The sequence below is a fragment of the Eptesicus fuscus genome, chromosome 3 (assembly GCF_027574615.1).
Source record: "Eptesicus fuscus isolate TK198812 chromosome 3, DD_ASM_mEF_20220401, whole genome shotgun sequence".
In the NCBI taxonomy this organism is placed as follows: Eukaryota; Metazoa; Chordata; class Mammalia; order Chiroptera; family Vespertilionidae; genus Eptesicus; species Eptesicus fuscus.
This window is the reverse complement of record NC_072475.1, coordinates 60,272,825-60,298,930: the sequence shown is the minus strand read 5'-3', so window position 1 is coordinate 60,298,930 and position 26,106 is coordinate 60,272,825. Positions and strand designations below refer to the sequence as shown.

Here is a 26,106-nt window from a genome sequence, read left to right as displayed (position 1 = left end):
CCTTCCCCCTGAGAATTGTCAGTCCACTCCCTTTCTATGCCCCTGATTCTATTATATTCACCAGTTTATTCTGTTCATCAGATTTTTTATTCACTTGATTTTTAGATTCACTTGTTGATATATATGTATTTGTTGTCACTTTGTTGTTCATAATTTTTATCTTTACCTTTTTCTTCTTCTTCCTCTTCTTAAAAAATACCCTTCAGCATTTCATATAATACTGGTTTGGCAGTGATGAACCCCTTTAGCTTTTTCTTGTCTGTGAAGCTGACCTTCAGTTCTGAATGATAGTTTTGCTGGGTAGAATAATCTTGGTTGTAGGTTCTTGCTATTCATCACTTTGAATATTTCTTGCCACTCCCTTCTGGCCTGCATAGTTTCTGTTGAGAAATCAGCTGACAGTCGTATGGGTACTCCCTTGTAGGTAACTAACTGTTTTTCTCTTGCTGCTTTCAAGATTCTCTCTTTGTCTTTTGCCCTTGGCATTTTAATTATGATGTGTCTTGGTGTGGTCCTCTTTGGATTCCTCTTGTTTGGGGTTCTGTGAGCTTCCCAGACTTGTAAGTCTATTTCTTTCACCAGGTGGGGGAAGTTTTCTGTCATTATTTCTTCAAATAGGTTTTCAGTATCTTGCTCTCTCTCTTCTTCTGGCACTCCCATAATTCGGATGTTGGTACGCTTGAAGTTCCCCCAGAGGCTCCTTACACTATCTTCATAATTTTTATTCTTTTTTCTTTTTGTTTTTCTGGTTGGGTGTTTTTTGTTTCCTCATATTTCATATCTTTGGTTTGATTCTTGGGGTCATGTAGTCTACTATTGGATTTCTGTGTATTATTCTTTATTTTAGACAGTGTATGCTTAATTTCTGACTGGTCCTTTTCCATTTTTTTGGCATTCTCATTAAGGTCCTTGAAGGTCTCATTAAGTTTCTCGGAGGTCTCACTAAGTTTCTCGGCGGTTTCTAGAAGATTCTTATAACCGTGGTTTTGAACTCTATATCCAGTAGTTTGCTTTCCTCCATTTCTTTCATTTGTGACATGTTTCTTTGTCTCCGCATTTTGGCTGCTTCCCTGTGTTGATGGAGTGGCTTTGTGTGGTAGGTGACCTATAGGGCCCAGTGGCTCAGCTGCCCCAATCACCTGAGGTGGACACTCTTGGTGCACCTCTTTGTAGGCTGGGTGCACAGTCTTGTTGTAGTTAAGCCTTGATTGCCGTTGGTACACTGGGAGGAATTGACCTCCAGGCCAATTGGCTATGAGGATCAGCTGTGTCTATAATGGAAGAACTGCTGTGCAGGAGACACCCTTATGGGGCAGGACTTGCTTCAGTGGGGCTTTGGTGCTCACTGAGTCTGCCTCTTGAGTGTGTCATTTATGGATGTGAAGAGTTAAAATCTGGTGTTGTCTCACACTGACCACTAGGTACACCGGCTCCTGGATCTTCAAGGAGGTACAAGTCAGTTACTGTCTGAGGCCATCCACCAGGAACTACCGCGAGATATACAGATTTCTCCTCTTTGTTTGGGGTTTGGAAGTTTTGGAGCTATCTGACCTAGCTGCAATTTGTTAGGTTAAGCTGCGAAAGGGAAGGCCATTCATATGCAAAAGCTGCTGCGCACAGCTCTGGTGGGTTTGTAAATTGGACAGGGCAGGGTCTCAGGGAATCATTAGGGCGTGGCAACCAGCGATGGCTGCCAGTCAGCCTTCTCTGCATCTCTGCATTTCCATGTCCCCGATCCCATGCCCCAGCACAGCAAACAATGATTCCTGCGTGCACCTCTGTGAGAAAGCCACCCTCTCTTTCCGACCTGATGCCAGACAGTCCAGTTTCTCCCCATAGTAGTCTGGGTCCCCAGAGTCTCGCAGGAAACTGGAGTTCAGAGCAGTTGGGAGCTTGTGTCTCCCTTCCACTTGAAAAAGACAGCTGCATCCTCAGTTGCCAGCCCTCTCTGTGCACGCCTCCGTACCTCTGCTTTTCTGGGGCTCTGCACGTCCTACACAGTCTTAATGCGCCTTTTTCTTTCCTTCTAGTTGAAGAACTTCCACTCATCCAGCTTTCCCATGATTCTGGGTGATAGTCATTTTGTCTGTTAGTTGTAGTTTTGGTGTGGTTGTGAGAGGCAGCATGTACAGGTGTATATCTTATGCCGCCATCTTGTTTTTGTTTTTTCTTTCTGGTAATTTTCTTTCCTCCCCCCTCTCCTTCACAGGTGTCAGGCCTGCATCACAATCTAAAAGCTCCCCCTGCTTTCTTCACTTCCCTTATTCTCTGCAAGTATTATCCCCAGTAATTCTTGTGCCCATCTAGTCCCATCTTGGCATCTGCTGCTCTGAGGACCTGAACTTATGCACCTGACTTGGTCTCTGACATCAGAACAGCCTTCAGTTGGGCCCTATTTATTGCCATGCCCCTTCCTGGGGGCAGCATCCTTTATCAGTAGGATCATAAGCAATGGGAGAAGCAAAGGCTAGACTCTCCCAAGTCATTTTATCCTTGTCTTCTGCAGGCCTGGCCCATCCATGTTGGCATGGTAGCAATGCCTCTTCAGGGAATGTTCTGTCTGGTGCAGTGGTTCAGAGCACAGTTCACTCACTTTCCCAGAAAGTTTGATACTGGCCTTGCTGGTGGGTTCTCTGCCTCATAGCAATGTGTTATAATTTAAGGATCTGGGCAAGTACCCTGCCCTTCCTTTTCCCCCGAAACACCTAGAACCAGCTCTCTGTGGTTTCTGCCTCTCCTTTGGGTGGAACAGGCCACAGGGTACACTGGAAATGCCCTGGCTCCAGGCTAGCTCTGCCACTCTAGCAACAGGGTAGCTAGAAGGTCATTTTCTTTCTCTATTATTCAGTTGCTTTATTTGCAAATCAAGAAGTTGAAAAAAAAAAGTTGAACATCTTTTCCTAGAGACTGAATTTTATTTCTAGCCCCCAAACTCCCCAAAAGGCTAGTACTCTCCAGAGGCAAACTTTGTCTTCTTCCATTCTGCCCATTAAACATACACTAAACATGCATTATTAGCTTAGCTCTGTGGCAGACACTGGGGATTCAAACATCTAAAAGAGGTCTTTGCCCTCATGTTGCTCAGAGTCTTCCTAGGGAGACTAACATGTCCACAGATAATTCCAGAACAATGAAGATTTTGTAATCACCAAGAGATGAAAGACTTCTGCTTTGGCTTTTACTAACATTTTGTAATGGGAAGTGGGAGAGGTGCAGGAAATAGTTTTCTGATGACGTTTGGCTCAGAGAGGAAGGACAATGTGTTTCAATGTCCCCCACTTTAAAAAAAGAAAAGAAAAAAAAAAGTATTTATTTTCATTGAGAAGAAGAAACCAAAAAACGGTGGAGGTTGAACAATTAGGGAGAGTTTATTTTTTCTTTTACAGGTCATGAGGCTAGTTAACGATTAACAAGACCCACGTGGGTGTCTGGTGTTCAAAACTGTGAGTGGCTGGGTTATGTGATGTCTTTGGCATTGGGGTCAGCTTTACCCCAGCTCCGAGTGTGAGCTCAGCCATGCGCCCAGGCCTCCGGGGGAGATGCTTCTTCTGGTTGTGGGGGCTCTTTTTCTGGTTCGGCGTTGGAAGTGCAGGTAAATCGGGGACTCAGGCGTTGGGTGGGATGACTCAACCCATTACGTTATGTGTTGCTAATCCTTGGAAGGCCCCCTAAAAGTCCTCTCTCCTGAGATGAATTTACAAGGAGAAAAAGGCCTATAATTATAAGGGGAATGTAATCTTTCTCAAGTCAAAAGATTCAACTTCCCTAGTTGTTCTACTCATTTTTCTAAAAACCTCACTACTCATTTTCACCTTGCATAAGTCAAGGTGACTATAAGAAAATAAAATTTAATTAATTCCAAAATGTGATTCTTTTTAACCCGCTAAATATTCACTGTTCCAAGATAAAAATTTTCCAAACTAATGATTCTGTCACTGAGCTTGTTAGACATCCTTTTTAATATTGCTGCCCCGACTCAAATCCAGGCTTATCACCCCTCTGAGTAATAACTAGCCCCTGCCAACTTTGGTGCCCGCTAAGACAACTTCTCGCAGATGCCATTTGCATTCTCCCTTTCCAGTTAAAAACCCCACCCACCTCGGGCTTACGAGAAGCAAATCGAAACCCTACTGTTGAGATCCTCTGATGGTGAAGATCCTTGCCTGCCCCCAGCAGTGGCCCCACCCTTAGAAAGCTCCCCTCCCCCTGGGCCCAACAGCAGACTGCTTTTATTCTTCTTATTTTTTGTTGTTAATCTTCATCCAAGGATATTTTCCCCATTGATTTTTAGAGAGAGTGGAAGGGAGGGGAGAGACAGAGAAAGAGAAACATCAATGTGAGAGAGACATACTGACTGGTTGCCTCGAGAAAGCACCCGGACCAGGGCTGGGGATCAAGCCTGTAACCCAGGTACGTGACCTTGACTAGAATCAAACCCAAGTCCCTTCAGTCCTCGGGCCAATGCTCTGACCACTGAACACCCAGCTAGGGCTCCACAGACATTGAATCCTCATTCCCCAGTTTTAGAGAGTGGCATTCCCTCTGCCTGGAGTTTCTCATACTACCTTTCTGTTCATTTCAGCTCTTCACAACTTCCAAGAGGGCTTTCATGATTCCTATCTCCCTTGCAATACTTCATTCCTCTACTCAGCCCTCCTTCTCTGCTCCAAAGTTCAGCTTGCAGGAGTATATTTACTATCTGCATTAATGATTTGCTTTTAAAAAGTGCTGCCTAGCTTCATGTGTCATTTGTGTGTGTGTGTGTGTGTGTGTGTGTGTGTGTGTGTGTGTGTATAAAATGACCTCTCTCTCTCTCTCTCTCTCTCTCTCTCTGTATATATATATACATATATATATGTATATATATACATATATACATATATATGTGTGTGTGTGTGTGTGTGTGTGAGAGAGAGAGAGAGAGAGAGAGAGAGAGAGAGAGAGAGAGAGAGAGAATCCTTCCATATCAATATACGGAGCTATTTTGTTTTTTTCAAATGGCTGTTTATACACTATATTCTAGATCTGAAAGGATTTATATTGTACACATTGTTGATAGACATGAAATAAATTGCCCTGTAAAGAAGTTATAACTATTTATTAGTATGTAAACAAACCATTTCCCCACATCCCTGCCAACACTTTGTAATACCAAAACTTTTTCATATTGTCAATAGGATAGGAAAAATAGTATTATATTGCTGTCTTAATTCGTATTTCTTATTATGATTTCTGCTTCTGGTGTCTTGCTTAAGCAATTATCCTGTAAAGATTATCTCTCATATTTTTCTTCTAAATCCTACAGACTAATCCAATCAGACTAAAATCACCTGGGACAAATCCTTTGATCATGGCATCTTTTACTTTTTATTTTATTTTTAATTCTTTATTGTTTAAAGTATTAAAGATGTCTCCTTTTCCCCCTATTGACCTCTCCCCAGCCATTCCAGCACATGCTCTCACCCCACACCCTACTGTTTGTGTCCATTGGTTATGCTTATATGCATGCAAGTCCTTTGGTTGCTCTCTTACCCCCTGGTTGGACGGTCTGTTCAATGCTTCTATGTCTCTGGGTCTATTTTTGTTCATCAGTTTATGTTGTTCAGTATATTCCACAAATGAGTGAGATCATGTGATATTTATCTTTCTCCAACTGGCTTATTTCGCTTAGCATAATGCTCTCCAGCTCCATCCATGCTGTTGCAAATGGTAAGAGTTCCTTTCTTTTTACAGCAGCATAGTATTCCATTGTGTAGATGTACACAGTTTTTTAATCCAGTCATCTGCTGATGGGCACCTAGGCTGTTTCCAAATCTTAGCTATTGTAAATTGTGCTCCTATAAACATAGGGGTACATATATCCTTTCTGATTGGTGTTTCTAGTTTCTTGGGATATATTCCTAGAAGTGGGATTACTGGGTCCAATGGAAGTTCCATTTTTAATGTTTTGAAGAAACTCCATACTGTCTTCCACAGTGGCTGCACCAGTCTGCATTCCCACCAGCAGTGCACAAGGGTTCCTTTTTTTCCACATCCTCGCTAGCACTTGTCGTTTGTTGATTTGTTGATGATAGCCTTTCTGACAGGTGTGAGATGGTACCTCACTGTCTTTTTCATTTGCATCTCTCAGATGATTAGTGACTTTGAGCTTGTTTACATATGTCTCTTGGCCTTCTGTATGTCCTCTTTCGAAAAGTGTCTATTTAGGTCCTTTGCCCATTTTTGGGTAGGATTGTTTATCTTCCTTTTGTTAAGTTGTACCTATAAATTTTGAAGATCAAACCCTTGTTGGATATGACATTGGCAAATATGTTCTCCTATGCATTGAGCTTTCTTGTTGGTTTGTTGATGGTTTCTTTTGTTGTGCAGAAGCTTTTTATTTTGATGTAGTTCCATTTGTTTATTTTCTCCTTAGTTTCCATTGTCATAGAAGCTGTATTGGTAAAGATATTGCTATGACATATGTCTGATATTTTGCTGCCTATGAATTCTTCTAAGATTTTTATGGTTTCCCATCTTACGTTTAAGTCCTTTATCCATTTTGAGTTTATTTTTGTGTATGGTGTAAGTTGGAGATCTAGTTTCATTTTTTTGCATGAATCTGTCCAATTTTCCCAACACTATTTATTGAAGAGACTGTCTTGACTCCATTGTATTCTTTTGCCTCCTTTGTCAAATATTAATTGAGCATAATGGCTTGGGTCGATTTCTGGGTTCTCTGTTCTGTTCCATTGGTCTATATGTCTGTTTTTGTGCCAGTACCAGGCAGTTTTGAGAACAGTGGCTTTGTAATATGCTTGATATCTGGTATTGTGATCCCTCCAACTTTGTTTTCTTTCTCAGGATTGCTGCAGCTGGTCATGGCATATTTGAAAAAAAATTTTTTTTTTAAATTTCAAACTGTACTTTTTTCTTTTTGTTTCTTGGTTAATTCTCACCAGAGGATATTTTTGCCATTGATTTTCAGAGAGAGAGAGTAGAAAGGAAGGAGGGAGGGGAGAGAGAGAGATAGACAAGAGAGAAACATCCATGTGAAACACATTTATTAGTTTTCCTCCTGCACATCCCCTACCAGGCCAGGCGTCAAACCTGCAACCCAGGTATGTGTCCTTGACCAGAAATTGAACCCATGACCCTTCAGTGTGTGGGTCAGTACCCTAATCACTGAGAAACACCAGTCAGGGCCAGACCATGCTTTTTGTTTTAATTTTTTAATTGAATTTATTGGGGTGGCATTTGTTAATAAAAGTATACAGGTTTCAAATGTATATTGCATTGTGAGTTCACCACAAAGTCATATTTTCCATCCTTCCATCATATTTTAATACAATGTTGAATTTGATTTACCAACATTTATTTTTGTACATATTTATATTTATTATTTTGCATATACACTGAGTGGCCAGATTATTATGATCTCTGAATGCATAATAATCTGGCCACTCAGTGTATATCCTATATAATAAAAGGCTAATATGCAAATTGTCCCCTTGACCAGGAGTTCAACCGGCAGGTAGGTCGGTCAACCGCCCATGTCCCCTCCCCCTGGCCAGGCTGGCCGGACCCCACCCATGGACGAATTCATGCACCGGGCCTCTAATATATATATATATATATATATATATATATATATATATACACACACACACACACACATACACACACTGAGTGGCTAGATTATTATGCATTCAGAGATCCTAATAATCTGGCCACTCAGTGTATATTAATAGAGGAATTTATCAATTATTTTATTTCTTATATTTCTTTTGTCAGGTGTTGATAATAAGGTTCTTATAACCTCATAAAACAAGTGTCTAGTCCTTGAAACAATTTATATAAGGTAAAGAGTATCTGTACTTCAAAGGCTTGGTGGAGTTCTCAAATGAAACCATCTGGCATTTGTGTTTTAGGGCCATAGAAGACTCTTGATTGACAATTCAATTTTTTTGTGCTAGGAGATTTATTTAGGTTTTCTATTTCTTCTTCAAGGACATGATGACCATTTGCATATTAGCTCTTTATTATATAGGATATGTCTTGAAACCAGGTCATAAACACATTATGTTTTCAGGTAACAGGAGAAAAAGTGCAGCACAAGTTTTTAAGGCACTGTCATTTAAACATAAAGCTGGAGTATTCAAAATAGAATTCGGGTTTACAAGATGAAAGTATGGTGATTTTTACTAAAAAGTAAAAATCTCAAGAAGGAAAAAGAGAAATGGCATGCTTTATCCATCTTGTTTAGTGAAAGAGCTTCCATTTAAATTGTCTAAAGTAGCAGATACAATTAATATTGTCTCAAATTGTTTTAATTTTTAAGTGGTGTGGATGCTGACTACCAATAGTATCAAAAATATGTTCAGGATTGTTTGGATTGTATTTATAGTAAAAAAATGTCATGGGGATGGTCAATGAATTTCTGTTAAAAGCTGTTTCTGTGTGTTACATGTAACAAACATGGTAAATATTTGTTCACAGTCTTTGTTGGACAAACCATACATTTCAGTTTAAGTGAAATCAGCAAAAAGGAAATAGGTGAATTGATACGTGATTTTTTGAGATTAAAGTTAGTCTTAAAATATAAATAAAATGCGGAGCGTGTTCTCAGAAACTGTGCCATTTCTATTATATTGATGTGGTACATGGAAAGTACCTTGCTGAGGTAGGAAAGATTGGAATTGTAACTTTTCATCCATATAAACTTTTTATTGTTAATCACGTTTTGTATATTTCTTGTGAATTGGAATTTGCAGAGTATTTTAGAGAACAAATTACTGGATTAGTTTAATTTCATCTTTGGAGAAGAAGAAATCCCAAGTATTATATTTTGACTTTGATTTCACCAGAAATGTATTAAAAAGATGTTTGAATTCTAGCAATTTTTATAGAATTATAGATTGTAATTATATTTCAATAATGTATTGAAGTATACATTCTATTTTTGATTCATAACATCTTTTTTTGGTGACATTTTTTCTCCCAATGCTTTTAATACTGACTGGGATTAATTTATCCATTCCACTTGTCTTTCACTTCAGCATCTGTGTAATTTTGAACTGGTGTTCTGCTTTTACCAAAGTAAGAGGTTTTAAGGTATTGTTTTTCATTTCAAAACACTAGGTATACTACTTTGTTGAAAATACTCTTTTCTCATGGGTTCACTGCACAAAATAGAAAGGTCAGGTAACACAGACAAATTTCTTAAACATGCCTTGACATGTTTTTGTCAGGTTCATTCATATCGAAAGCTTTCAGCTACCTTTTCTTAGTCACTAATATATTACAGTCAGTGATAGTTTGTCTAAACTTTTAATTTCAACATGGCTATTCTATTTTAATTATCAAAGATATTTAAAATGACACATAGAGAATATATGTGTGTGTGTGTGTGTGTGTGTGTGTGTGTGTAATTTATTAAAATGGGTTTGAAGTGAAATATTACCTTGGAATACATTCTGAAAACTTTGAATTGGTAAGGGAGATTAAGTTGAATTACACTGATGTCATACAAAGGAGTCTGATGGTTACTAATGGTTTAAATCAATCTCTTTAAGAACTTCTTTTCCACTTTGAAAATGTGTCTTATCATTCATGGGTGCTGAATGCTGTTAAATTATTCATATATTGGTGCGCTGAGAATCTGGGTACCTTGATCTTTTATCCTCTTTCCTTTTCCATATCCACTAATTGTGAAGGGTTTTTGTTATTGTTGTTGTTTTCAACAACATGTAATGTTTATTTCACCTTTTTGTTTTGGGACTATGGATAAATCTGCATGCAAAAGCAAGATTCATTTTGCATGTCACAATCAAGATGTGTGTGGCAATCTAAGACACACTGATTGATTATAGAAGTTAATGCAGAACCAACCTTAATTGTAGTAACATTTCTAAGACAACAGTTTTGAAGCTATTTCTCCTTTGTCTATTTTGTAAAGGGGCTAATGTTGTATGAGTGTGTGGTATTAAATGAACTGTAAAATTGCCTTTGAAATTTGTTTAAAAAGCTAGCAGATGAGCCCTAGGGGATGATCTTATATTAATAAAGATTACCAAAAAAAGAAAGAAAGAAACTTAGACATAAACACCCTAGTTTGTTCCTAGTTCTGAATGGGATGCCTCTAATGTTTCACTAATAAGTACAATCATTGCCAAGGGCTTTTGCTAGATATCCTTTCTTAGGTTAAGCACCTTTGGGTGCTGAATTTTATCATACCCCTCCCCTACATCAATTTAGATGAGCATATGTTTTCTCCCCACCTTGGTTTGTTTACACATGAATTGCATGAATATATTTTCTGATGTTAAACCATCTTTTCATTCCTCGGATTAAAACCCTTCTTGACCGTGATGTGTTTTTGTTCTGTTATCCTTGATGGGTTTAGATTTGCTGATATTTTATCGAGGGTGTTTATGTCTATGTTTAATAGTGAAATTGGCCTTTAGTTTCCCTTTCTCCTTCTGTCTTTGTCTAGTTTTGATATTTTGGTTGTTTTTATAGAATGCCTTTGGGTTCTTCCTCCCCCTTTCTATTTCCTGGAACAGTGTGTTTAAAACAGGAATGGAAGGATTGGGAGAATGTCTCTGTAAAACTGTCTTGCAGGGTGGTTTTTTTATGAATAGATTTAGTACTGTTTACATTCCTTTATGTTACAGTCTTACATTTTATTTTTTTTTTCTTTCTTGACTAAGTTTCAGCAAGCTATATTTTTATAGGACATTGTCCATTTCTAGGAAAATGTCTGTATTTTTAACTTTTTGGTGGGTATATAAATATGCTCCTTTACGGTTTAAAAGTTGTACTGTATTTATATCCCCTTGTTTCCCCTACATTGTTTCCTTGTGACCCCCCTTACTCCATCTTATCAAAAGTAGTGTCTAATTTATTATTCTTTTCAGAGAACTAGCTCTTGGTGTTTATTGTGTGTGGCAGGTACTACTCTAGGCAATAGAGTGGACAAAATGAATAAAAGTGTCTACCTTCTCTGAAAGTATATTCTAATATGGGGAAATCAATATACAAGAAGTTTAATAATAAATGAATACAGTTTATAGTATATTGGAAGGTGATGATTGTAACAAAAATAAATAGATCAAGATAAGAAAACTGAGGGAACTGGGGTGAGGAGTATAAACAGGTTGCAATTTAAACAGGGTGGTTAGAAGAGAGAAGATGGCATTTGACAAGCAAAGACTTGAAGGAGGAGAAAGAATTAGCCATGTGGATGTCTGGGGAGAGACACTCCACGCCAGAGAACAGCCAGTGCAAAGACCTAAAGTGGGAACCTGTCCAGGGGGAAGACCCAGGGTAAAGCAACAGTCAGGTCAGCAAAGGGCTCCTGGAGGGGTTGGTTAGAGTTAGACCATTTAGGGCTTTCGTCCTTTGTTAGAACTTGGGGTTTTATTCTAAGTGAAATGACTTGGAGGCTTTTGCACAGAGATAGGATATGATTTGACTCACTTTTTTGGCTACTGGGTTGCAACTAGACTAAAGGGAGCCAAGGGTGAAAGCAGGAAAAGCAGTTGTAGGCCAGGAAGATGGCAGTGTATGGCAGCCTCCCCTTTATCTGTGGTTTGGCTCTCTGCGGTTTGTTCCCTGCCTTCCATCGCGATCAGAAAATATTGAATGGAAAATTCCATAAATAAACAATTCATAGGTTTATAATTGCACTTGTTTTGAGTATCTCACTTCACCTTATTACAGAGGCACTGTGCCATCTCACACCTTCACAAGAAGAAGGTTGAGTATCTATATACATAAAAGCCAAGCGACCAGAACAACAGGAACAATTGGTCGCTATGATGCGTACTGTGGCAGCCAACCGGCCTGATTGGGGCCCTGATTGGTGCCCCCCAACCCCGATTGGGGGCGGACCCAGCCAGCCAACTGCCTGCAGGCCTCCCCCGCACTGACCTGGCCTGATCGGCCCCCATCACCCATGCACGAATTCGTGCACCAGGCCTCTAGTAGGACAATAAGATATTTTGAGAGAACTTTTATTATAGTATATTGTCATAATTATTCTATGTTATTATTAGTTATTGTTGTTCATCTTTTACTGTGCCTAATTTATAAATTAAACTTTATCATAGGTATGTATGCATAGGAAAAAAACAGTATATAATGGGTTTGGTACTGTCTGTGGTTTCATGCATGTACTGTGGGTCTTGGAAGTAATTTCCCGTGGATAAGGGGGGACCACTGTAGGTAGTGAGAATGGTTTAATTCTGAGTATCTTGTTCTGAGGGGAGAGCCATTCGTAGTCATAATTCTTGTTCTGTGGGTGTGAAAGAAAGGGATGAGCAGAGATGTCTCCAGGAAGTTTGGCCTGAGCAACTGTGTTGCTAGCAATACTATTTATATTTCAATGTTTTCTTTAATTTCAATTATTTCCTTTATAGTTCTTTCCCTATATTTTATTTGGAGTTTTTGCATAGTTTTTCTTCAACTTTCTTAATTATAACATTAATTTACCTAACCTATTTCTTTCCCTTCATTTACCTACTATTTGCATTTGAGGTTATGCTTATCCCCCACTGTGGTTTTAGCTCTTTACTCAAGTTTTTATATGCATTGGTTCTATTGTCATTTAGATTTTAATATTCTCTAGTCTCCATTGTGATTATTCTTTAACCCAAAAGGGGTTTTTAAATCTCCAATTGTATTTTAAAAATAATTAGACTGCACTTTATTTAGCTAATGTCTGGATAATATTGATTCTTTGATGTTTGTGTGCCTTGCTTTGTGATGTACAGTGCTCATTTAAAAGGACTCTCAATTCTTTGGTGGAAGGTTTCCCTAAACCAGTGGTCGGCAAACTCATTAGTCAGCAGAGCCAAATATCAACAGTACAAATTGAAATTTCTTTTGAGAGCCAAATTTTTTTAAACTTAAACTTCTTCTAACGCCACTTCTTCAAAATAGACTTGCCCAGGCCGTGGTATTTTGTGGAAGAGTCACACTCAAGGGGCCAAAGAGCCGCATGTGGCTTGCGAGCCACAGTTTGCCAACCACGGCCCTAGACCAATAGAGCAAATTTACTCATTTGTGATGTCCAAGTCTCATGCTCAACCAGAGCCCTTTCACTATTTTTGTTCAAAAGCCAGAGGCTGGCCCTAGCCAGTTGGCTCAGTGGATAGAGCCTTGGCCTGCGGACTGAAGGGTCTCAGGTTCGATTCCTGGTCAAGGGCACATGCCCGGGTTACAGGCTTGATCCCCAGCGGCAGCCGATCAATGATTCTCTCTCATCATTGATATTGCTCTCTCTTTCCCTCTCTCTTCCTCTCTGAAATCAATAATATATATTTTAAAAAGCCAGAGGCTGGGAAAGGCAGAGCTGTTGTAGTGCCAGGCATCTTTCTCTTTTGTGTCCTTCGGGAGCTCAAGTTGTAGGCTGAGGAGTGTGGGGGCTTCATGCCAGGGTGTCCAGGAAGGGACATACAAGAGGACTTGGGGCTCAGATGCAGAGGTGGTGGAAATGCCGGTGCACCTTAGTACTTTGTAAGGATGGGGTTCCCACCATCTGCTCATGGGGCCACAACTCACTGCTCCCAGATCCACATGCTTCTTGTATATGTGCTCCCCCGTGACCTCTGAAGACTGATAACCATTCCAGAAGACTAAAATTGCTGTCTTCTTCATGAAGGGACCTGCACAAACCGAAGTCTGCAGTCTGAGCCTCTCTAATTCTGTACATGGCTTTGTCCCATGGCAGTAATGCGAGGCAGCCGCTAACAGTGCCATGACTGGGGCCGTGTAGCCTGGGTCAGTGTGTGCTTGTGCGGCTGCTGCTGGTCCCTCCCTGCAAGCCAGGCTGGGAGCCGGGTGCCACACCTCTTCGCCACAGAAGCAAACATGGGGTGCAATGTTGGGTATTGAAGAGGGGCCAGATTTTCAGCTCCCCGGAAAGGAGGAGTTTCATGCTGCCTTTTTCAGTTCAGTATTTTTAAAGGCCCTTCAATGACCTTGACCATAAAATATCCCATTTAAACGTACCTATTGTGAGGTGCTGTAGAGTGGGTACAGCTTGTGACAGGTTTGCTCTGACCTCTGGCTAGGTGGCCATGGGCCGGGCACAGAGGCTCCGGATTGCTCATTAGGATGATAATGATGGGGCTGGACTGGGGTTCAGTCCAGAGTGAGCTTCATCCCAGCCCAACTGCTTATCTTGCTACCCGGGTTTTTTTTTGTTTTTGGTTTTTTTTTTTATAAATCTGTGTTACTTTGCTAGAGCTGCTGTAACAACATGCCATAGACTGGATGGCTTAAACAACAAAAGCTTATTGACACATGGTTCTGGAGGCTGGAAGTCCAAGATCAAGGTGGCAGTAGGGTTGGTTCCTCCTGGGGCTGTGAGGGAAGGATCTCTTCTTGGTCTCTCCCCTTGGCTTGTAAATGACCATCTGCTCCATGTGTCTTCTCATCATCTTTCTTCTGTGTCTGTGTTCAGATTTCTCTTCTTATAAGAATGCCAGTAATATTGGATTAGGGCCCATTCTAATGGTCTGTTTTAATGTGGTTACCTCTGTAAAGACCCTATCTCCAAATGCAGTCACATTCTGAGGTACTGGAGGTTAGGACTCCAATTTATGGATTTATAGGGAGACTCAGTTTAGTCCATAATAATATCCATTTCACCATGGCCTTTAATCTTCTATTGTTGAGTAATATTCATATTCATCTCTGGCATTTTTATCTTTAGATGTGAAAAATATTCACAGATTTTGATTTTAAAAATTATGCAGGTTTTAATAAATGAATCTGATTATATAATACTGGAGGCCGATGCACAAAATTCGTGCAGAGAGGGGGTGGGGGGGTCCTTCAGCCCAGGCTGAACCCTCTCGCAGTCTGGGAGCCCTTGGGGGATGTCTGACTGCAGGTTTAGGCCAGATCGCCAGACATCCCTCTCTCAATCCAGGACCCCTCGCTCCTAACTGCCCCCTACTTGCTCCTAACCACTTTCCTGCTTGCTCCTTACTGCCTGCCTGCTCTCTCCTTACCGCTTGGCTCTCGGCTCCTTACCTACCACCCACCTGCTCGCTCCTTACTGCTTGACTTGCCACTCCTTAGCACTGCTGTGGAGGTGGGAGAGGCTCCTGCCACCATTGCTGCACTCCTGCCACCTGGCTTCTGGCTGAGTGATGCTCCCCTGTGGGAGCACACTGACCACCAGGGGGCAGCTCCTGCGTTGAGCGTCTGCCCCATGGTGATCAGTGCACGTCATAGCAACTGGTCGTTCCAGTCGTTCCAGTTGTTTTGCCTTAACAGTCGCTGGGCTTTTACATATATAGATATAAATATATAATATATGTAATCTAATATGTGTATTATCCATATGAACCTAACTGATTTACAATGCCTGTAAGCCCCTGTTTCTTTCTTTCTTTTTTTGGTAATCTTTATTAATATAAGATCATCCCCTAGGGCTCATCTGCTAGCTTTTTAAACAAATTTCAAAGGCAATTTTACAGTTCATTTAATACCACACACTCATACAACATTAGCCCCTTTACAAAATAGACAAAGGAGAAATAGCTTCAAAACTGTTGTCTTAGAAATGTTACTACAATTAAGGTTGGTTCTCTATTAACTTCTATAATCAATCAGTGTGTCTTAGATTGCCACACACATCTTGATTGTGACATGCAAAATGAATCTTGCTTTTGCATGCAGATTTATCCATAGTCCCAAAACAAAAAGGTGAAATAAACATTACATTTTGTTGAAAACAACAACAACAATAACAAAAACCCTTCACAATTAGTGGATATGGAAAAGGAAAGAGGATAAAAGATCAAGGTACCCAGATTCTCAGCGCACCAATATATGAATAATTTAACAGCATTCAGCACCCATGAATGATAAGACACATTTTCAAAGTGGAAAAGAAGTTCTTAAAGAGATTGATTTAAACTATTAGTAACCATCAGACTCCTTTGTATGACATCAGTGTAATTCAACTTAATCTCCCTTACCAATTCAAAGTTTTCAGAATGTATTCCAAGGTAATATTTCACTTCAAACCCATTTTAATAAATTACACATGCACTAATGTGTCATTTTAAATATCTTTGATAATTAAAATAGAATAGCTATGTTGAAATTAAAAGTTTAGACAAACTATCACTGACTGTAATATATTAGTGACTAAGAAAAGGTAGCTGAAAGCTTTCGATATGAATGAACCTGACAAAAACATGTCAAGGCATGTTTAAGAAATTTGTCTGTGTTACCTGACCTTTCTATTTTGTGCAGTGAACCCATGAGAAAAGAGTATTTTCAACAAAGTAGTATACCTAGTGTTTTGAAAAGAAAAACAATAACTTAAAACCTCTTACTTTGGTAAAAGCAGAACACCAGTTCAAAATTACACAGATGCTGAAGTGAAAGACAAGTGGAATGGATAAATTAATCCCAGTCAGTATTAAAAGCATTGGGAGAAAAAATGTCACCAAAAAAAAATGATATGAATCAAAAATAGAATGTATACTTCAATACATTATTGAAATATAATTACAATCTATAATTCTATAAAAATTGCTAGAATTCAAACATCCTTTTAATATATTTCTGGTGAAATCAAAGTCAAAATATAATACTTGGGATTTCTTCTTCTCCAAAGACGAAATTAAACTAATCCAGTAAATTTGTTCTCTAAAATACTCTGCAAATTCCAATTCACAAGAAATATACAAAACATGATTAACAATAAAAAGTTTATATGGATGAAAAGCTACAATTCCAATCTTTGCTACCTCAGCAAGGTACTTTCCATGTACCACATCAATATAATAGAAATGGCACAGTTTCTGAGAACACGATCCGCATTTTATTTATATTTTAAGACTAACTTTAATCTCAAAAAATCACATATCAATTCACCTATTTCCTTAAACTGAAATGTATGGTTTGTCCAACAGAGAGTGTGAACAAATATTTACCATGTCTGTTACATGTAACACACAGAAACAGCTTTTAACAGAAATTCATTGACCTTCCCCATGACATTTTTTTACTATAAATACAATCCAAACAATCCTGAACATATTTTTGATACTATTGGTAGTCAGCATCCACACCACTTAAAAATTAAAACAATTTGAGACAATATTAATTGTATCTGCTACTTTAGACAATTTAAATGGAAGCCCTTTCACTAAACAAGATGGATAAAGCATGCCATTTCTCTTTTTCCTTCTTGAGATTTTTACTTTTTAGTAAAAATCACCATACTTTCATCTTGTAAACCCGAATTCTATTTTGAATACTCCAGCTTTATGTTTAAATGACAGTGCCTTAAAAAATTGTGCTGCACTTTTTCTCCTGTTACCTGAAAACATAATGTGTTTATGACCTGGTTTCAAGACATAGCCTATATAATAAAGAGCTAATATGCAAATGGTCATCATGCCCTTATGCCCTTACCCCGGGGCCAGGGTACCTGAGGCCAGGCAGGGGGACCTGAGGTTGCACTTCTCGGGCCCCCCCCCCCCCCCCGCCCTGCAGGGCTTGATGGGGGTGGGGCTAGCCAGGTCTGGGTCTCGCGTGGTTTTGAAGCGCACGCAAGTGGGTGGCGACTTGACTCTGGGTCCCACGGCACGCCCCAGACTCTGACAGGAGGGAGATTTTCATATATATTTTACTAATTTTTTCATCTCTGACACTTCTATTATAGAGAAAGGGAAAAATAGCAATATTAAAATATTTCCTCTAATTAATTCCCTTTTAATGTGCATGAATTTCGTGCACAGGGCCACTAGTATTAAGTATTTACTTACAAATGTCCAGGTCATGTTTACCAGTTGGCATTCTTTTACTTAATGAGTAGGTATTTTGCATTGTGACATTTAATCAAGACATTAATGTGAGTACAAGACTGTTGATTTAAGACAAGTTTGAGACCCACTAAAATTAATTGTTGTATTTTGTCCTTCTGGTTGCTGTGGAAGCTTCTTTGGACATCATTAGACATCTTAGTTCTTAAAGTACAACTTTAATGCTATATGAATTTTGCCATTTTGCTAATACTGATAGGCTCTGTGCACCTACTGTTCCACTGGAATTATTTATTCCATTCATATTAATTTTGAGTACAAATCTGATGGGGGAGCTTCTGGGTATTTAGGTCCACATTCTACTTTCAGGCTACATATTTTGTTTTCATAATTTGTCCTTGGTGGCCCAATAGTCATGCCTGTTCACCTTGTAAGTGTCATATCTTCATCATCTTCAAGGCCCCAGCTAGCCATACCATCGCCTACTCCTTTTTGTCCTTCTTCAAGTTCTTCCAATGAGCGAAAATTATGAGGAACTTTAACTCCTGTGGAGACTGCCATCTTCTTCTGTACCCATGTTTCTTCCTTCCTTTCAAGAACATCTTTCTGTCCTCCCAACAACAGATGACCTCACCTTGCATTGCTCTCGTTTTGTTTTGTTTTCCCTCCAGGAGATACGCCTCCTACCGAACAGCCAAAGTGCACTGACTTCCAGAATGCCAACCCCTTCCGAGGCACCAATCTCAAAGTCCAGTTCCTCCTCTTCACCCCTTCGGATCCTCACTGTGGGAACCTTGTTGAAGAAAGTAGTGACCTCCAAAACTCTGGATTCAATGTCACTCTGGGAACCAAACTAATAATCCATGGATTCAGGTGGGAGCTAACCAATCAATAGGATTGCCTATGCTAAGCATGAGAAAGTGATCATGGGAAGGTAGTGGGGAGTAAGGGGAGGAATGAATTGGCTCACTGTCACATGTCCCATCCCTCATCTCCTGCTGTCTGTAAAGGTGTCTCATGTCAACATCAACACACATTATGTTGTTTATTCCTATTGGTTACATATGTTATTCCTCCCTCAGCCCCTGTCTACACACGCTCGAACAATAAATATGTGTGATCTTGGACAAATCACTCCAGCCCATGGAGCCTTGGTTTCCATAAGGGAGAAAAAGGGAGTTTGTAGAGATGGTCTCAGGGGCCTTTCCTCCTTGCAGTGAATGAAGTCACAGGCTTTTCACAATCACTCACCAATCACTCAGGGGTAACGGCCTGGTGTTGTTGTTTTTTAAATACAGAGTTTTCTTTTCTTTTCTCACTTCTTCCTGGGTTTTATGACCTAGGAAACTTCCACTTATGGGTGCTACTTCTGTCCCACCCAGAGGCTAGCATTTCTCAGGAATGTGCCAAAGTCTCTCCCCTAGCAAATCCTACATTTAGCCACTATCCAAGGCTGAGTGTGTGCCCTCGACCCGGGGATAGCTAATAGAGCTGGGAAGCTCATCATGCTCCTCACCATGTGTACTCTTTCCGAGATCCCCCAAAGCCACTTCCATGACAAATTCCAGTCTGTGTTGCTCTGTCCCATGAGCATGCTCTGATTGTTCCTGTGCTGTGACAGGCCATTGAGAAAACTTCTTTCCTGATCCCAATTGCTTGGGAAGAAAGCATTCTGAAATTTTAAAAACCATTCTCCTTTTTTCTAGAAAGGTGCTATTACACTGCAAGTTTCAGAATGATAGGGGCTGTATTTTATTTATTTATTTATTTATTTATTTATTTATTTATTTATTTATTTAATTTTTGCAAAGCACCTAGCACACTGCCTGGCTCATTTGCTGAGGAAATAAATAAGTGAATGGATAAATAAAAGCATCCTCAAGAAAGTACCTATTTTCTGGAATGAGAATTAAGATTGCAAATCTTAACTCTAATGTACAAATCTATCCTTTCTTTCCCACGAATCACACAAGTAAGGCCAGTGCACATGTAGTTGATACTTTGCACAGAGGGCTGGGGGCTGGGGATTGGGGGCTGGGGGTTAGGGGGCTGAAATGCAGCCTGAGTTCTGAGCCTAGCACGGAGCTGCAGCTACCCAGACAAGAGGCACCCTATCGTAATTTACACAAAGGCTCCCTACGTGCAGGCAGAAGCCCTGGTCACTTTGGGACTCTGTCCTCCCTATGCTCAACTTGCTGTGACTTATTGCCCTTGTATCCCCCTTGCCTAGTCTTGACATTTTTTTCTGGGTTTATTCTGTTAACAGAGGTTCCCAGGACAATGGATATCAATTTGGCAGATAATTGTTCTATCTTTTCTTGGCCTCATGACTAGGGCTTTAGGAACAAAGCCTTCCTGGATTGAGAAGCTCATCAGGACCCTTCTCAGGGCAGCAGACGCTAACGTGATTGCCGTGGATTGGGTGTACGGCTCCACAGGCGTCTACTTCTCAGCCGTGGAAAATGTGGTTAAGCTGGGACTCAAGATCTCCAGTTTCCTCAGTAAACTCCTGGTGGGTTAGCAGGAGGGAAGCAATACATGAGGAGGAGATTTAGGGTGGAAGTAGAGCCACCCAAGGGCTTGTCAGTCTCCTCCCCTCCCCCTCTCCTCCTCTGTATATTGGGCCCCTGCATGTCAGGTAGAGAGAGCCAGTGGCCAGCTTCAGTCATCTCTCAGAGGGAGAATGTGCTAATGACTCACACTGGGCACCAAAGGGAAAGTAAGGGGATTACCCCTGGAGCACCCAGCAAGAGGGCAGGGGCTTACCAGAATGAGGATTCTGCCCTCCCCAACCCTCTCATGCTCTGACCTAAGCATGTGAAGCACCTGTATCATGCATGCCCAGGGCCCTCTGCTGCGAAAGCCTCAGGGGAAAGTGCAGGCTTGTGAGGCCAGGCGGCTGCTGAGGCCCAAATTCAATCCACTGTAAATGTCTGTTGTAGGTGCTGGGTGTGTCGGAGTCCTCCATCCACATCATTGGTGTGAGCCTGGGGGCCCACGTTGGGGGCATGGTGGGACATTTCTACAAAGGCCAGTTGGGATTGATCACAGGTAACATTCTTCCCTGCCCATCCTCCCAGGTTTAGAGAAAAGTAGAAAGAATGCCCTGAAAATGTCTTTGTTGAGGCAAGCAGATAGAAGCGTTAAACCTTTTGGTGTTATGATAAAGTCATCCATGACCACTAAAATTTATTTATTGGGACACTTTTGCATAAAGTGATATTGTGTTATTGCATGAGCTCTAATGTCAGTGTAAGAAGCCATGAAGTTCTTGCTAAACTTCAGTTTCTACATCTGTGATGCAAAAATATAATAAACTAGAGGCCTGGTGCACAAAATTTGTGCACTCAGTCGAGGGGGGAGGTAGTGGTCCCTCAGCCCGGCCTGAGCCCTCTCGTAGTCTGGGAGCCTTCAGGGGATGTTTGACTGATGGCTTAGGTCCATGGGGAGCGGGCCTAAGCCATCAGTCAGACATCCTTAGTGCTGCAGCGGAAGCGGGAGAGGCTCCTGCCACCGCCGCTGCGCACGTCATTGCTACCAGTTGTTCTGCCATTCGATCGATTTGCATATTAGCTTTTTATTATATAGGATGGAGCCACTTTAAAATGAAATCAGAGTTGTCATCCCAGAAGAACTGCCTTGCACATCTTATGCCTAAAACCTTTGGAATGTTAAAACAGGGCAAAATAACCTTTGGACTGGGCCTTAAGCAACATTGTGTCCCAAAGAACTGTTTGCAAGGATAACAGGAAAGTAGGTATTATGACTACCAGCTGATGACTACCGGACTGAATTAAAAACACTGTTTAGAATTATTGTTGTTATGTTAGTTTATCTGCATCAATAGAAATGCCGTCCTTCCATTGATGTAACGGTTCCTCTTCCCTTTCTCGTAACATTATTTAGGTTTCTGCCTGAATCAGTGATTCTGAATAACTACTCTTTTTTATATCAAATAAATGCTTGTTGCCTCTCACTTTGAAAGATCTTTCATTGTTATGTTAATAGCTCATATCTTCTTGGCCCACTGTGGAAATCACCTTTAAACAGTGTGCTAAATACTTGCAAAAGTGCGGTATGCTTTATGCTTCAGGAGCTACTCTTAATCAATTAGGGGCTAGACTTGTGTGGAAATTACCATCTAGTGTAACAACTCTGAGTCATGTTCTACAAGCCTCTCAGAGGAGCCCAAATGGGATGAGACCTACTTGCCCAAAGTGATACTCCATTCATTAAAACTCTCCTTCCTTCTTTTTTTTTTTTTTTTTAATGAATCTTTATTGTTCAGATTACAATTGTTTCTCCTTTTTCCCCACATATCTCCCCACCACCCAGTTCCCACCCCCCTCTGCCCCTACCTCCCCCCCGCTGTCCTTATCCATAGGTGTATGATTTTTGTCCAGTCTCTTCCCATACTCTCCACACAGACACCCCTTTCCCCCTGAGAATTATCAATCCACTCCCATTCTATGCCTCTGATTCTATTAAGTTCACCAGTTTATTCTGTTCATCAGATTTTTAATTCACTTGACTTTTAGATTCACTTGTTGATAGGTATGTATTTGTTGTTCATAATCTTTATCTTTCTTCTTCTTTTTCCTCTTTTTAAAGAATACCTTTCAGCATTTCATATAATACTGGTTTGGTGGTGATGAACTCCTTTAGCTTTTTCTTATCTGTGAAGCTCTTTATCTGCCCTTCAATTCTGAATGATAACTTTGCTGGGTAGAGTAGTCTTGGTTGTAGGTTCCTGCTATTCATCACTTTGAATATTTCTTGCCACTCCCGTCTGGCCTGCATGGTTTCTGTTGAGAAATTAGCTGATAATCGTATGGGAGCTCCCTTGTAGGTAACTAACTGTTTTTCTCTTGCTGCTTTCAAGATTCTCTCTTTGTCTTTTGCTCTTGGCATTTTAATTATGATGTGTCTTGGTGTGGTCCTCTTTGGATTCCTTTTGTTTGGGGTTCTGTGCGCTTCCTGGACTTGTAAATCTATTTCTTTCATCAGGTGGGGGAAGTTTTCGTTCATTATTTCTTCAAATAGGTTTTCAGCATCTTGCTCTCTCTCTTCTTCTGGTACCCCCATAATTCTGATGTTGGTTCGCTTGAAGTTGTCCCAGAGGCTTCTTACACTATCTTCAACTTTCTGAATTCTCTTCTCTTCATGCTTCTCTGGAGGAGTATCCTTGGCCTCTTTGTATTCCAAATCTTTGAGTTGATTCTTGCAATCCTCTAGTCTGCTTTTGGGTCTCTGTATAATATTTTTTATCTCAGTCAGTGTATGTTTAATTTCTAGTTGGTCCTTTTTCATATCCTTGAGGGTCTCATTGAATTTATCGGCCTTTTCCATGAAATTCTTGAAAAACCTTATAACTGTGGTTTTGAACTCTATGTCCAGTCGCTTGTTCTCCTCCATTTCTTTGGTTTGTGATCTGTTTCCTTGCCTTCTCATATTCTCTGCTTCCCTGAGTTGGTAGGGTAGCTTTGTGTACTAGATGTCCTATTGGTTCAACGGGTCAGCCTCCCAGTTACTTGAGATGGACACTCTTGGTGTACCCTTGTGTACTGTGTGTCCCAGCAGGAGCTACAGCAAGAACTAGTTTTCTCCTCCTTTGCTTGGGCAGTTTTGGAGCAGTCTGACTGGAGCTGCAGCTAATTTGGATGAGCTGCCACAGAACAGGCCATTTATATGCAAAAGCCGCTGTGTGGAGCCTGGGCGGGTTTGTAGAATGTGTGGGGCGGGGCCTCAGGGCTGGGGGGGGTCTCAGGGCGTCACTAGGTTGGGGCGTGGCCAACGGCGAAGGCTGGCGTCTCTGCCTTTCCACGTTTCCAAGTCCCTGCGCCCCGCGCTCCAGCACAGTAAACAATGATTGCTGGGCGCACCACTGCAAAAAAGTCACTCTCACTTTCCGACCCGATGGCCGAGAGTCCAGCCTCTCCCCGTAGGTGTCTGGGTCCCCCGAGTGTCCCCAGAAACTGGATTTCAGAGCGATCGGGAGCTTGTCTCCCTGCGGGTTGAAGAAAAACCGCGCGCCTAGTCGCCCGCTACCAGCCCGATTCGCGTGCCTCCGTACCTCAGCTCCCCAGCGTTTGTGCTCCTTTCTTTTCCTAGTTGTAAATCTTCCACTCAGCCAGCTTTCCCGTGGTTGTGGGTGGTAGATGCTCTGTCCCTTAGTTGTACCCTCGAAATTGTTGTGTGGGGCAGCAGATTAGCTGCTTAACTATGCCGCCATCTTCGATGCTATTCCCCAACCTTGTCCTTCCTTCTTTAACTCCATTTTCCACTCCCTCACTAGCTTACTGTGATCTCCCAAACAAGCCAGGTGCATTTTTAAAATTTTTATTGTTGAGAGTATTACGGGTGTCCCCCCAGTTTCCTCCCCCATTGCCCTCTCCACCTGGATCCTGCTCCACCCAAGGCCTTCACCACCCTATTGTCTGTGTCCATGGGTTATGTATATATGCATATAAGCTCTTAGGTTAATCTCTTCCCACCCCTTCTCCCTGCTTCCCTCTGAGATTCTTCAGCCTGTTCCACATTTTCATGCCTCTGGTTCTATTTTATTCATCAGTTTATTTTGTTCATTAGATTCTTTGTTCATTTTAATTTTCAGATTCAACTGTTGATAGATATGTACTTATTGTCATTTTATTGTTCATACTAGAAGCCTGGTGCATGGAATTTGTACACCGGGGGGGGGGGGGGCGGTGTCCCTCAGCCCAGCCTGCACCCTCTTCAATCTGGGACCCCTTGAGGGATGTCCCACCAGGATCAGGCCTAAATGGGCAGTTGGACATCTGCCTCTCAACTGCCCTCCCCTGCTGGCCATCTTGTGCCGGCCATCTTGTGTCCACATGGGGGCAGGATCTTTGACCACATGGGGGCAGCCATCTTGTGTGTTGGAGTGATGGTCAATTTGCATATTACTCTTTTATTAGATAGGATAGAGGCCTGGTGCAAAGGTGGGGGCTGGCTGGTTTGCCCTGAAGGGTGTCTCGGATCAGGGTGGGGGTTCCCTTGGGGTGTGGGGCAGCCTGGGCGAGGGGCCTATGGTGGTTTGCAGGCCAGCCACGCCCCCCAGCGACCCAAGCGGAGGCCCTGGTATCTGGGATTTATTTATCTTCTACAATTGAAACTTTGTAGCCTGGAGCAGAGCCAAGCCTTCTGCTCGCTCCGTGGTGGCAGCCATTTCTGTTGGGGTTTATTTACCTTCTATAATTGAAACTTTGTAGCCTTAAGCAGAGGCCAAGGCAGGCCAGGGCAGATGGAAAGCTTGGCTTTCTCCATCATTGGGGACAACCCTAGCCTCCTACTCTCTACAGCTCCATGGCTGCTGCCATTTTTGTTAAAATTTATTTATCGTCTATCATTGAAACTTTGTAGCATTGAGTAGAGGCCTGGGCCGGCAAGGGCAGGCAGAAAGCTTGGCTTCCTCCATTGCCGGGGAAACCCAAGCCTCCCGCCTGCTCTCTGTGGCCGCAGCCATCTTGGTTGGGGTTATTTGCATAATTGCTCCTGATGGGCTGGTGGGCGTGGCTGGTGGGCGTGGCTTGTGGGTATAGTGGAGGTACAGTCAATTTGCATATTACTCTTTTATTAGATAGGAATTTCATCCTCCTCCTCCTCCTTCTCCTCCTCCTCCTCCTCCTCAAGAAGACCCTTTAACATTTCATGTAATACTGGTTTGGTGGTGATGAACTCCTTTAGCTTTTTCCTGTCTGTGGAGCTCTTTATTTGATTTTCAATTCTAAGTGATAGCTTTGCTGGCTAGAGTAATCTTGGTTGTAGGTCCTTGCTTTTCATCATTTTGAATATTTATTGCCACTCTCTTCTGATTTGCTAAGTTTCTGTTGAGAAATCAGCTGACAGTCAGGGGCATTCTCTTATAGGTAATTAACTGTTTTTCTCTTGCTGCTTTTAAGATTCTCTCTTTGTCTTTAACCTTTGGCATTTTATTTTTTTTTTTATTTATTTTTTTTTTTTTAAATTTCTTTATTGATTAAGGTGTCACATATTTGTCCTCATCCCCCCATTCCCATCCCACCCCTCTCCCCCCGCATGCCCCAATCCCCGGTTGAACTTAACCGGTGGATAGGCTTATATGCATGCATACCGGTCCTTTGGTTGAACTCTCCCCCCCCCCCCACCCTCCCCCTACCCTCCCCTATCCTCCCTCTGAGGCCCGATAGTCCGATCGATGCCTCCTTGCTTCTGGTTCTGTTCTTGTTCCTCAGTCTATGTTGTTCATCATTTCCTCTAGATGAACGAGATCATATGTCACTAGATATATACTAATAAGAACTGAATGTGAGACGAGCAATAATATTTA

At 41.4% G+C, this 26,106-nt stretch overlaps 1 protein-coding gene and 1 pseudogene across 3 annotated transcripts in view; one reads left to right on the top strand and one right to left on the bottom strand.

Moving 5' to 3' along the window:
• Positions 1-3,280: 3,280 nt before the first annotated feature.
• The window catches only part of PLA1A (phospholipase A1 member A), a 50,065-nt gene continuing 27,239 nt past the window's right edge, over positions 3,281-26,106 (top strand). For all 3 annotated transcript variants that reach the window (XM_054713947.1, XM_008146634.3, XM_054713948.1), the window contains exons 1-4: positions 3,281-3,592; positions 18,449-18,650; positions 20,112-20,289; positions 20,720-20,828. In XM_054713947.1, the coding sequence (XP_054569922.1) occupies positions 3,517-3,592; positions 18,449-18,650; positions 20,112-20,289; positions 20,720-20,828 (565 nt within the window). In that variant the 5' untranslated portion in view covers positions 3,281-3,516. The remainder of the gene's footprint in view (positions 3,593-18,448; positions 18,651-20,111; positions 20,290-20,719; positions 20,829-26,106) is intronic.
• Positions 17,862-18,338, bottom strand: LOC103290755 (ubiquitin-conjugating enzyme E2 variant 2-like; annotated as a pseudogene).